Here is a 14,080-nt window from a genome sequence, read left to right as displayed (position 1 = left end):
TATTCTAGTAGTGTATTCAGTTGTTACAAACCCAAAGTTACTACAAAATACAGTGTTTTATTGATTCGTTTGTAAGAGGTCATTTGGCGAACAGGCATAAATAAACAATTTTTGGTCAGGTTTTTTGAAGTCTTTGTTTATGCTGCCTGTTTATTCAGCTGACAGGAGAAAAGCAGTTCTCCCAGACACGCTTTCTGACCCAGCATTAATACCTTACTGCCACAGTTACTCAGCTGCTCTTTTTGGATTTGACTGATTCTGACTTTCCTTCTTGTGTTTATTACTGTAATATAGAGCTCATTAGGAGGGATGGATCAAAAAGTATTTTTGGGGGATGCTTAAGTGACAGACTGTTTTATTTTAATGAAGATAGGTTCCTTAATTCAGCTCCCTTGTTAATGCAAGTAATGAAATTACATTATTATTTGGGTCTTAAAGTTCAAATCATTATTGTCTGTGTTCAAAATTATGTTAGCCTAGCAGCAGTTACCAAGATGCTAAATTTAAACATTTTAATAAGCTAAATTATATTACTGTATATGGCTTACAGCCATAATGCATCACAATATTATATGTGCTATATAATATATACACACAGTATATTACTTATTATTCTTATATTATTATATTATTGTTGTAATATACTGCTACATTTTAGAAATTATTTATTGTAGTTTATTTATCCTGCAATAATTATTTTTATAAATTATGTATTTATTTAAATTATTTAACATTATAATAATATTTTAATTTCAGGTTTCTCTATTAGATTTAAACACATTTTAAGTAAATATCTGCAATTAAATGGATTTAAATATGAGTTTTATTTACTTTATAGGTCTGAATTTATTTTTATGAGAAAGTACCATTATTCTGGTGTCATAAAACATTGTAAGATGTCAATATTTTGTATAAAATATTTGACAGGAACAAAGAAATTACTGAAATGTCAGTTGTATGGTCTTAGTTTTTCAGAATTAAAAAGAATTAAAGATTTTCAGAATTGAAATATTTTAGACCAGGAGGCTTGAACATTTTGGTTTTACTTTCCCAGTATTTATTTGGCGTAATTGTTTCATAGTGAATAAATAGTTGGTCCATAAATAAACTTTATTGAAATTCTTCCCATTGAATCAATTAAATAAAAGTTTTCTTTCTGAGACAGTGCTAGTTCACCAAGCTTTTGCAAAGTAAGGGATAATTCATAGCATTCTGATGAACTGCTGGTCACCACATGTAATGGTCCAGCAATTTCATGGTCTGTATTAGAACTGGAAATTTCTTCAAGGGTTTGCTGCTCAGAGCAGAAGCCATCCAGGACTTCTTGTTGCAGAGCCCAAAAAAATCCTTTGTTCTTCAGTATTGCTAACACAACTCTCCTGGTTCAGGGACAAGAACAAATATCAGGAAGAGCAAAGCTGTGGAGCTCTAAGCATGTCCTGTGACGTGGAATATATTGCATCAACAGATGCTATTAGAAAAGAAGGAAAAGTTCCTTAAACATTCATGATAGTAGACAGTTGAGTGTTAAGTAGAAAAAAAATCCTAAATTTGAAAAAAAAAATTGTTCCTTTTGAATTGGTAGGTATTCCATTTTGTTGCATATTACATCTATGTTTAGTGACATCAGCCATTCGTATTTTATAGTGGGTTTTTTTCACTTGGTTTTAATTGCAAATAATTTCACTGCCTTTTAGTGACATCTGCTGGAAGACATGGTCCCACCTTCTACTGATAAACAGACAAGAACACTCAGAAGTTTTGTCCCACATATTTTTCTGAAACACTGAAATTTTTGAAACAGGGCCTCTCAGAATTGATGTGCAATGTTTGTAGCACTACATATTATTTTCCCCTAATCCAGATAAAACTAGAGGATTGTGTAAACAAGCTCCTAACTGATCCAAAACTAAATCTGGTCTTGGAAGGCAAAAAAAGAAGGAAAGATAATCCACATTTAAAATTGGCAGTTGGTTGAATGGAGAAGAATACTGGCTAGTCTCCCAAAATATAAGCCACATAATTACTCTAGTTTCTCAGAACTACAACAAGGATAAATATGAGCATACAACATCTGTGGCTAACATGAAATAAATCAGGTCCTATACAAATTTCCTCAAACACTCTTAAAATATGCTTGAATAAAGTTTGTTCACTATTTGTTGATATTGTTTATTTTTGTAGGTCTAAATAGATTACTGGGAATTTCTCAAAAAATCTGACATTGGAGTACTTCTAATCCTAGTTGAAGTGGCAGAAATCTCTTGACATGTATTTGCACAAGCTGCCGTTATTGCACAAAGAACTGTAACACTACGACTGATACATGGACTAAATAGCTCAAACTAATAACAGACTCATAGGAAAACTTTTGACTCCTTACAGGAGCAAGGTGCAGGAAAGGAATGCCCTGTGTGTTACTTTGAGTTTAAATCTATCATGGATTTTAATCTATTATGGTTAGATCTATTATGGTTTCTCATAATGTTTACAAATTTTATTATTACCTTTCTCTTTATAGGAAAACTGCTATGCCAACATTATGGGAATCACTGGAAGAACCTGATATACTTGACACTACTGAGTTTGAATATTTATTCTCCAAAGACACCACTCAGGAAAAAAGAAAACCATTATCAGAGACTTATGAAAAAAAAAACAAGGCCAAAAAGGTATTTATTGTTTCTTTTTGTTTGTTTTTGTGGGGGGTTTTTTTGTGTTTTGTTGTTTTGCGGGGGGGGGGGGGGGGGGGGGGTTTGTGTGTGTGGTACTGTTTAGTTTTCATTTTGAGAAAACTCCCTTTTAATTTTTGGAACTTTTTTGTGAATGAGCAAGAAAGAAAACTATGGATTTCTGATTCAATCTCAGTTCTCTTGCTTGAGAATGCAGGGCTGTGATTTACCTTGGAAAATCTTTTACCTTTGCTAATGAAAGTTCCACATTCCAGTGAGGTAGAAAACATATTGTGTAGAAGAATAGGATTAAAGTTCTAAATAATATCTGAAAGTGCCAGTATTTCCAGCCACTGTCATTAGTTACTCCAGCAAACCTCTCTTCCACTGAGATTAATTTTATTGGAAAAATAAAATTTAAATAAACATTTTGAATAAGGAGTGCTGATTTTTTTTTAGTATAGCAAAGGAGTTGTGTCAGGAAGGGGCAGGACAGTCATGTCTTTCTTTAATGGCCAAAGCTACATGCAGTAGCTGTCTCATTGGCATAGCGCAGACACGGTCGGCTTCAGACACAATCCATTACAGAGGCAGCTGGCACTTGCCAGTTGGGATGTGCAGACAGGAAAAACAAATGCTATTAGTAGTATTTACTGCCATAAAAATTCTGGACTGAATAATAATCACTACTGTTTTCCTAAAACTGTGATTATGTGTCAGAAACTACTGTGTTTTAAATCTCTTTGAGGTTACCTGCTTGGAACCACAAGAGGGCACTTTGCATGTGAGCTGTGCTTGCTACCTTCAGTTTTATAATACATAGAACGTGAAACATGTACATGCTGGGGTTTGCAGATCTTTCAGAACATCTTTGATCATAAATTCCTTGTATTGTGTCTTAATGCAACAGCTAATTAGAAGTATCAATAAGGTTGTAGAATTTATAAAACTCAAATTCATGCAATGCTAAAAGTAAATAATTAAAAATGGGGCCTGGATGGGGACCTGCTGGCATTTGTAAATACACACCAAAGAAGTAATTTTTACAGTCCTTCAAATATTAGGTTAGTTTCAGATCAACCAAATATGTTGGTTATGAACATCTCTGTGAAAAGTATTTTGAGATATTTTACTTGAAAAATGCTTGAAGTAAATGGGACATGTAGCAGCAGCTGTATCCATAAATTCAATTAGGTCACATATCTTATGCCTTCTTTCTAATATTTATTTTTACATTTCATTAATTTACTTTTTTCAGAAATAATTATGTAATAGGAAATAGAGGTTTCTAAAGAACTTTGAAGAATTTAGTCACTGTAACTTTAATGGGGAATTAATATGTACAAATAGTTGCATTTTATTTCAAAATCTCAGTAACTAAGGGAGTATGGTATATCTACTTCTCCAAGGGGGTGACAGCAAACTAGGTACAGAATTAGGCTTTTATACTGAAAGATGAAGTTGTGGGGTTTTTTTTTCCTTGCTACTTTGTAAACTAACTTATTTGTTTGAGCAGCATGATTTTTTAGTGATCTCTTTTGGCTTATCCAAAATTGAATTGGGTAATTCTTACAGAACATATTGTTATAATAATATGCATTATTTTTTGTGAGCAACCACTGTATTTTCATACAAAGACATCTTTTTTATTTCTATCAATGTTTTAATTATTCTGCTTTGTTATTAGATGTAAACTTACTATTTTAAGATAATGGATATTTTACTGAAATTAATGAAATTAAATAGGTTCCTTTAAATTACTGTGGAAAAATATAAAAATTAATTCTCTTAGAAATAAATTCAGAATTATGTCTATTACCTTGATTTTAGTTTGGAAAACCGATGGGATTGTGATGATGGTGTTACAAACCATGGGAACTGTAGGATAAATTGTAGAATTTACAAAAGTCATGGTCAGTAGTGCGAGATTACATCATTTGTTCAAATTAAAAACTAAAAATAAATCTGCTTTTAGAATTTAAAGAAACTTTTAATTGAGTACAGAAGCATTTTCTTTTAGGGTATCCTCTCTTTCCACCTTTTTCAGTTAAATGACTCACAGTAGCAGCTGAATGTTTTTACAGACAGTTGGCCTTCTTAGATGGTCCTGTGTTTTTCTTTGTCTCCCTGAAAGCTCAGATATGTGCAGGCTGGCTCCAGTGGATCAGTCTTGGTGGGCTGCAAATGATACAGTAGTAGAGAGGCATTTATTTACTTACAGGAGGATTTATTAGTTAGATAATAACAGAATTTCTGTAGATCAATATAAAGCTGTCAGTTTGACTGGTTTCATTTCTCATGCTTCTTTAGGTTCTCAAAGTTTCTTGCTTTTTTCCTAACAATTATATCTACTAGAGTTTTAGCAGGAATCTTTTTCTTTGCTTCAGTACATAAATTTCTGTTTGTCTGGTCTTAAAAAGGGTACCAGTGTCACATTATAGGGAATTATATAGCCTGGTTAAAGATGCTTTCTACAGACATTAAGAAACACAAATCTTATATGAGGCTCATCATATATTACAGATTTAGCTGATGCCATGTCATTATCTCCTTACTTATTAATTCCTTTTTCATGTTTACTAAAAAAACCTTCCAGAGCAAGATATAGATACAGCGATGAAGTTGTAGTTTGTGTTTGAAATAGTTAAGCTGTTTTATTTAATGATACCTGGTAAGACTGACTCACTCCCTGCACTAAACCTCTTCTCTGCACAAACTATGCCTTATTTCATAACATCTTATACAAACTAAGTTCAGCTTCTTTGATATTTAGGGAAATGACAGACCAATAGATGGTGCAGGTCTGCTTGTTAAAACATGATTGTTCAATACTTTGCTCCTTGAATGAGAATTACATCAGTGCCTCACAGTCAAATTCCTTTTTCAATTGGAAGTAAGATTTTATCTTTTGAATTAGAGGGTATTAACTCTTTTGCAATTCCAAATAAAACAATATTACTCAGTTTATTCTCAGAATTATTAGTGTTGTGAAACTGGTTGGAATAATCTGTATGCTTAGGCTGTGAAATGAATGCTTCTGTGGAACGCCTATAGAAATTTGAGTTTGTTATGTTCTTACCCATTTTTCCAGGTAGTAGACACTGTATGGCAATACAGATTAAAAAATTCACTGTATGCTCTGCTTTTTTTTTACTCTCAGCTGATAGACATGTGCCATTTACAGTCAGAAATGTCTAAATGTCCTATGTAAGCTGCTCCAAGGAGATTTAGGTTGGACATGGAAGAATTTCTTCACAGCAAGGGTGATTAGCCATTGGAATGGACTCTCCAGGGAGATGGCAGAGTCACCATCCCTGGAGGTGTTTAAGGAAGCACTGACTGTGGCACTCAGAGCAACGGTCTGGTTGACATGGTAGTATTCAGTCATATGTTGGACTTATGTCAGAAAACTTTTTCAACCTGATTGATTCTGTAATTAACATAAATAGAATGGCTGTTCTATTTTCCAGTACTATTTGGCAAGTTATGCTCTGAAAGGAAACTTCTGAGTATATATTCATATTATACATATATATTTATACTCATATATATTATATAATTACAATATAATAAATGTTTCATAAAATGAATATTTAGAATATGTCAATAATATTTCAATATATCATCAATAATATTTATATTCATGCATATATATACTCACTGTCAAAATAGGAGAATACACTGAGGACTCTGTGGACTTCTCTGCTGGTTGTAGTTACTTTGGTATTATCACTTATTTCTTGGATAGTAGAATATCAACTCTGCAGCCACCACCTATTTGCGAAGCTTCAAATGTACTGAAGTAGATCCTTCACAAGGCTTTCATGTGTCTGAGATCTGGTCTGACAGACAAAAATAAGCACAAAGCTAATGCAATTAACCACAAGGTTAATATGATTAAGAATATTCAGCTACCTGAAAAATAAGACGGGGTGCAGCTGGCTAACTGACCATTAATAGCTCAGCAGAAAGAGTCTTGACATTATAGTGACTCACAAGAGGAACATGAATTGTCAAATCATGGTAATACAAAAAATGAAAAGCAGAACTCTGATAGATCAAGAAGTATTGCCTGCAAGACACTACTCAGCCATGTCTCAGTTGAGAACTGCATCTACATTTAGGCACTACAAGCCTTCATTAAAAATTTGCTCACTGTAAAGAGTCAAGAAGAGGCAGAATGATGAAAAGTGAAGTAGTCTCTAAGGAAAGAATCAAATTATTATGATTGTTTAGTCTAGAAAGGAGAAGGTTGATTGGAACACAGAGCATCAGTGTAATCAAGTGCATGCAGCTGCTGCAAAGAAAAATTATGAAAAGCTTTCTAAGAGCAAGGGTACCGAAGGAATGCAGAAAAATTTTGGCTAGGGAAATTGTGTTTCTGTATTTGGAGATCATTAGGAAAGTTTGTATAGAGGGTACACATATAATTGATAGCTGTCTTGAAGTGCAGAAATGCTGTGAATGACATTTTGAGTGCCTTTTCAACATCTTGATGCTGTTAATCAATTAAGATGTAAAGTCCACCTTCTGTCCATTGTCCTATGGATTGAAACAGCTAGCTATACTTTTTTCAAAAACGCTTTCATGATTCCCAAATTTGTTGCATTCATGCCAGATAGAAAATTTGGGTTGCCCTGATTTCTAGAGGCTTCTGACAAGTATGTGGGGGAAGAAAGGAAGGGAAATTAAGAATGTAAGTAGCAATGGTAATACAACTTAAAGGACTGCATAAAAAGTGATTTTACTTATTTTTAAAAATATAATAACTTATTTTGGTAAAATATAGTTCATTCACTTGATGGTGATACGATGTAAACACAATATAGGTTAAAGGAAGGTCAGGTATACCTTTCTAGTACACAAATATATATACTTGAAGACCTGAAGTTTGTTATGGTAATACTTATTTGGGCTTAGAAGCTCTGCAAACTGTGTGGCTGCTCATGCTCCTTTGATCATGCAGCCCTTTGGAAAATGTAGCACCTTTGGAGGAATGTTAAGGTTTTTTTCCAACTGTACAACCTCTGAAATAATGCAGGAAACTCTTGTTCTTGTGCATTTATTTTCTCTGCATGTATACAATCCTTCATTTAATGTTCTATGTATTATGTGGATAATGAAAAAAATTAGTATTCTGAGGTTTTGATATTATGTCTTGAGAATAGAATCCGTTTTTTTTCTGATTGGGAGAATTTACTGGCTAGATCAATATGTTAGTTATATCCCAATATTAGAGCAAAATACTATGCAACATATTTAAACATTAAAAATATAATTCTTCTCTCATAAGAATATTTATTAATTAAGACTAGATGCGTTATAATCTTACATGAAGTAATGTAATGCAGTAAATGTTTGGAATTGATATCCATGAAATGGAGAAGAGATGATTGCTGACTTTCCCAGACACTTCTGTATATAAATAATATACAGAAGGAGTGGGATTTATTTCATAGTTATTTTATAGTTCTGAAGTGATTGAATCTGCAGCAGGAGAATTTCAAATTATTGGAGGAAAACAGAAGTCCCTTAGGGCGACTTTCATATTCATACACCTGAATATTAGTCAAGTAAATAAAAGACATTATTCATTATGTATTAAGCTATGATAATCTGTAATCTTGAAAAAGTGATATTTAAAAAATATTTCTTTGCTGCAATTTTTTCCATGTGTTTTTCTTAGCTCCGTTGCTAGATTTAACACATATTTTGACGTTGTGTTAGTTTTTCCAATATATTTGAGCACTTGTTAGTAATTTATCCTCAAAATCTCAAGTATTTTCTATACTTTTTCAAGAAACAGGATAGTTGGATATTTGTGATGCCACTCTTTCTTCATCTTACATAAAAAAAAGAGTAAATGTCAAGTAATTTGTGTCAGGTGTATGCTCCAAATGAAAGTCCATCAATCATTTTTGGCCCTTTAGTGCAATGATTATAATTTCAAAGACGCAGGAGGACATTAAAGATAATGGCTTTTCTGTTGTCTATTATCTCTAACAGACTTCACATAATTATTAACATGTGTTCTCATTTACGAAGAGTGTCAATATTTTGAGTGAATTGCATTTTTTTAACTGAAAGGGATATGCCTGTCAGCAAGTTTTTTGTCCATCTAACTAAATGAGGAATTACAATTAATAAATTTTTTGTTTCCGCAAGAAGGGCAGATATTGCAGAAAATGTTGGAAGCTTTGCAGGGTTGAAACACAATGATTGTCTTCAGCTGTCTGCATAAGATAATAAACAGTGTTCAAACTTAAGCAAAAGTAGTAAAATGCTAGTCCGTGCTTGTCCGAGGCACTCTCACTTTCTTTTTATATTTTATGCTGTGCTGAGAAAAATAACTGGCATTCCTTTTTTATCACAAAGCCCTGAAGTAATGTATAATATAGAAATTTTCCACAGGGTAAATATCTGTTTTGTGGTTTGTCTAATTTTTGCAGTTCTGATAGGAGCAAAGATATTGAGAAAAGTTTCTTGCTAGCTCATTCATACCTCCTATTTGAACCTGATAAATTGCCATTTGTGTGTACTTTAGAAAAAGGCTAAAAGTAGTGGTGTTTTCAAGCTAATAAAATTGTAAATAGACTTTAAAAAATATAGAGCTATGGTTTACCCATGTTAAGGAAAACAGTTAAATTTGGCTCTCCTTCAGCAGGAATATGAGAGATAATGTCTAGTCTTAAGCTTCTGAAATTTCATTGGTAACTCTTGGAGTGTTTATACAGAATGGCTTGAGGGACATACTTTGGCTTCTTGTGCAGGATATTCTTCCTGTGTTTGAACAGGGTTTCAGCAATCCAAACATGGGTCCAGGCTGTTGATTTGCTGTAAAGTTGGTGAGTGGGAATGGAGGGAAATGCTGTAATATGCAGGCCAGCTTTTTAGCTTATGGCTTTTCTCAATAAACTTGAATATTATGGAAGGAATCCATGCACCACCAGGAGGAAGGATTAAGCTTTTAATCACTAAAGTAAACTGATTCTCTTCAGCTTTCAGTACCAGTAAGTGTCCGGGACAGAATATAGGCATTGCAGTTTCACAGAACAGTAAAGTCTGTTGTACAGTATTTAATGAAATACATTTCTGGCTACATTAGAGAAACACCTTCTAATGGGAATGACAAAATAATTTATTCGTATAGTCAAGCTTTGGTATATTTTCACTTTTTACTTAGATTATAAAGACTTGAAAGAGATGAGACACTTGTGTACAGCAAATCATCTAACTTAACATTTAAAAATAGGGGAAAAAACAACGAAAATCAAATAATGCTATGGATCAGTGAAGTAAATGAATTATCAGCAGCAGTCACAATTTTGTCACTAAGCCAGAAGATGCTGCATCCATTACAATAATACATTCATGGTTTGGAGAAGCAGCTGGCACAGCAGCATCAGCTGGTGTCAGCTGGCTTGTAGCTGCTTACCTGTCATTGCCAGCTACAAGCAAGTCCCAATATGCTGAGAGGTGATCAGTGATTTGTCTTTCGAAAGCATAGACTAAATAGTTCAACACAGTCTTTACAAACTTTCCTTTTATTTGCCTTATGTTTTTACTGAACTGAAAAAGTGCTGATTTTTTTGTGTCTCCTTCTGTTTGAAATTCACACAAATGTAATTCCTCCTTAGTGACAGAATAACCATTATTTGGGGCAAAGTTAGTGTCTTTGAAAATTAATTCTCTGTTTTACAACTGGTTATATATTTTAACTGCAAAATCCTTCAAGTTCCACATGGATTCTAAAAATCTGTGACAAAATTCCAGTATAATGCTAATACTTAGCATTATAACTATGGGTTTGAAGTAGTTTTATGCTGAATGAAAGCTATTCTGTTGTCATGGTCCTCCATTTTTGCTCTCTAATGAATTAATTATTAGCCTTCAGTTACTTGATGGAAGCTATTTCACGTAGTCTACATCTAGCTTGATGCCTGGTAATTGTGACCATGTGTACATTGGTCTAAAATGCATATGAACATAGAGTCAATTGCTATTTTACATCATTAATCTCTCGTTTAACTTTTAAAATTATATAGGGCTTTCTTTAAGGGTTTTCTCACAAATTGTTTAGGGAGGAGGTCGTGCATAGTGATGTGAGCTAGTTTGATCATATCTGGAGACTATAGTAGCACTTAAAAATACTTCAATGGAATGATTTCAAATGTCGTATTGTCTACAACAGCTGCAGTCTGGAAAGGTTTTGCCTCAAACTAGGCATATCTAATGGGGTTTATGACAACCTGTGAATTTGCCCTGAACAAGGTCAGCTTGGAGGTCAGTGAATGCTGTACAAATTGTGTACTGCTCAAACCTGTAATTATCCCTGTAAGAAGTTAATGTGCTACGGAGTTCAGCAAATTCATGTAAAGCTTCAGAAATGACCATGAGAAACCAAGCAGTTCAGAAGGATGTGATGCTTCCACAGTGTTCATTTAAGGTAATGGAGTAAAATCATCTTGTCTGCTTGTGTACTCAGGAGATAAAGGGCCTGAATTCTTTGCCATTTGAAAAAAAAAAAAAAACACTTTCCACAGTATTAATTTCTTAATATCCATCATATGTGCTACACATATAGGCAGAAAAAACTCTCAGGATAGATTTTTTTCAAATTTGGCAGAAAATATGCAGTATCTACTTTAACATAAGTTTATTATTGAGTACCTACAAGAGGGACCTAAAATATCTGTCAGATCTTTGTTGAAGAGAGCATTTGTTCCAACTTGTGCATGTATTATCCGATTTCAGTAGTCTAAATACTAACTTCTCATTTTCATGTGAAAATGTCAGTATCATTTCTCTTTTTTCCTCTATTCTCAAAAATTTTAGTTTTGTGTAGGTGAGTGACTAAGTATTTTCATAGGTAAATATTTGTAAATCACAAAAAATACAGATAGGAAACATTTTTATGAGTTAGTATAAAGCTTCTCAGTTAACTGTCTCTAATTTGAGTATCAATACAAGTATTCTAGGAATAAGGGATAAAAATTGCTTTAAGTTCTTACTATGATTAAATATCCAAATATAAGTGCCACCTTTAATTTAAATAATAAAATTTAATTTGGAGAAATATGGGTTAAATAGTCAAATACTAAGAATATGAATTTAGGGAAAACATAGCTATTAGTTTTAATTTTGCATAGGAGTTAGTATATTTGATAGTTTTTGTACATCACTACTATGAAGTAAGCCATCTGCTTGAATCAGGACATTTTGTATTTTTTAAGAACTTGTGTCTGTATTGCATTTTGTGATGTGCTCCTGTCATATCTTCCTTACCAAATAAATCAAAATCACAAAATCACAAATACCAATAGCCCAGACATTGTGGGAAATTATTTTTTCACATTTGTAGCATCTGAGCAACACTGATCCCCTTCTTCATACGTAATTTCAACCAGCCAAAATAACATTAAGGTTTCCCTTCTTCCTCTTGCTTCTTCTCCCCCTAAACTGACATCAGAAAGTATTACAGACTGAATGTCGGTATATTATACTATCAAATATCTGTACCCACGTGTGAAAAAAATCCTGAAATCCCTGTGGAGTGTCAACAGTGTGGAATAAGCACATTCAGACATGAGCAAAAGAAATACTTTGCACAGTGCCCAGTGTTCCAGAAGTAGTGTTGAGAGGGCATAAAAAGACAATTCTTCAATTTTTCTTGGTCAGGAATTGATTCTTTGCTGAAAAAATAGACATAAGCCTGTTCACACTGAAATACAAACTACCAGACAAACTAAGGAACTTGTGATGTACTCGGTGTCTTTAATAGTTCTTAAATGTCATTTGAAGAAAAAAGGGGAAAAAACATATTCCAGAATAAATATTTGATGTACCTTTTTTTTTTTCCTGTGTAACAGCATCCTACGAGTGATGTTCTTTAGTAGACCTGGTGAGAATTCAGTCTTATAATTCATTTGTTAAGGTGCAGAGCACAAAGATAAGATGACGGTCGCATTTAGTTAATAAAAGGGTTTGATGTTTGGAGAAACATTGAATTAAATTCACTAATTAGCTTCTTTTATAAAAGTGACTGAATCCTTTGTAGAGTGTTCCCTTGATCTCAGATCATTTTGCATCACCTTTCTAGATTATCAAATTGCTGGATGGGAAGCGGTCTCAAACTGTAGGAATTTTAATATCAAGTTTGCACTTGGAGATGAAGGATATTCAACAAGGTAAGTGTTTCTTACACTTAATGTATTGTACTTGCACAGATACTTTATCACAGCCCTCAGATAATTTATGACAGTGCAGAATATGTTTTGAACAGTGTTCTAAACTACCAGAAGAATCATTCTTCCAATATATTCCAGTTTATGTAAAAGTTTCACCTAAAAACTAGAATTGAATTTAGGTGCAACTCTTTCTGTACCTTTACAGTTAGCATAGCACTTTCAGTACAGTGTTTCCATATTCCTCCCCTGCAGTTCCCTGCTTTTTCTAAAGCAAGTCGTCCACCAAAAGGAATTACATGGAGGGCTTATGCATAAAACTTACAGACTTCAAACATGCAGTCAGTATTTTTTAATATTTACATTTTGCTTCATTAACAGTATAAGAAGTACATCCCAAACTGATGTTACCATGTAAGAATCAGAAAGAGAATTACTGGATGGCATTTTTCAAAGCATGGGGCTAGTCAGTTGTAAATTCCATTACTGGTAGAAATTATTTGAGTTTGCCAATACAACTGTAGAGAAATACAGATTTTTGAGAACACTGGGGTGATTGAGAGTCTGCTTATGTTCTGGATTTAAAAAGATATTGTTTAAGGATATTGTTTATTTCTTTTTCACATTAAGAAAAGGAAAATATTCACCATTTAAAACAACTGCTGGAACAACTCAAGTTGATGTCTCCTTTTTTGCTATTGTTTTCCCTCCATCACATGCAAATACTGGGTAGGGTGTTGAGATGCTGCTGGCATTGATTATTATTAATTTCAAAAGAGCCTTTGAGCATCTAGCACTTTAAAAGCACAAGGGCTTACAGATGTCTCTTGGGATGCAGAGGAATAAGGAAAAGAAGGAATAACTTCGTCTCTGCCAGTATTGTGTGAAAGGTATCCGAATGAGATGGAAAAAAACTGCTATTACTAAAGGTCTAAATAATTTGCTCACAGAATTGTCAGCAGCACAGGGATAGGATAGAAGCTTTATTACAAAAACTGGGTAATATTCTTAAGGATCTCCAGAGATTGGTTTTCTTTTTATTTTCCATGCCATGACGTTCTACTAAAATAGAGCATCTCTATCTCTCTCTGTTGTTCTTGTACTTGTGTAGCTTTTGAAATCTTCTGGTCAATTTATACCAAATCTAAGAGAACATAATGACTGCAAATATTCAGGTGTATATACAATAGCATTTTTAACTTGAGTCAGCAGTGCACTTTTGAA

At 33.4% G+C, this 14,080-nt stretch overlaps 1 protein-coding gene and 1 long non-coding RNA gene across 8 annotated transcripts in view; one reads left to right on the top strand and one right to left on the bottom strand.

Moving 5' to 3' along the window:
- The window catches only part of FMN1 (formin 1), a 171,271-nt gene that overhangs the window by 88,986 nt on the left and 68,205 nt on the right, over positions 1-14,080 (top strand). For all 5 annotated transcript variants that reach the window (XM_064424143.1, XM_064424140.1, XM_064424142.1 and 2 more), the window contains 2 exons: positions 2,522-2,672; positions 12,772-12,859. In XM_064424143.1, coding sequence (XP_064280213.1) covers positions 2,522-2,672; positions 12,772-12,859 — 239 coding nt within the window. The remainder of the gene's footprint in view (positions 1-2,521; positions 2,673-12,771; positions 12,860-14,080) is intronic.
- LOC135302121 (uncharacterized) lies at positions 4,515-6,853 on the bottom strand. 3 transcript variants are annotated; one of them, XR_010363819.1, is made up of 3 exons: positions 6,588-6,853; positions 6,334-6,514; positions 4,515-4,850 (listed from the first exon to the last, which is right to left on the bottom strand). It is a non-coding gene; the product is annotated as an uncharacterized LOC135302121 (long non-coding RNA). The 3 variants fall into 3 exon arrangements; XR_010363818.1 differs by having other exon boundaries at positions 6,334-6,509; XR_010363817.1 differs by having other exon boundaries at positions 6,624-6,853.

This window comes from Passer domesticus, chromosome 6, assembly GCF_036417665.1.
Source record: "Passer domesticus isolate bPasDom1 chromosome 6, bPasDom1.hap1, whole genome shotgun sequence".
Classification (NCBI taxonomy): Eukaryota; Metazoa; Chordata; class Aves; order Passeriformes; family Passeridae; genus Passer; species Passer domesticus.
Note: the sequence above shows the minus strand (reverse complement) of the source record. Positions and strands in the feature narration are given on the sequence as shown.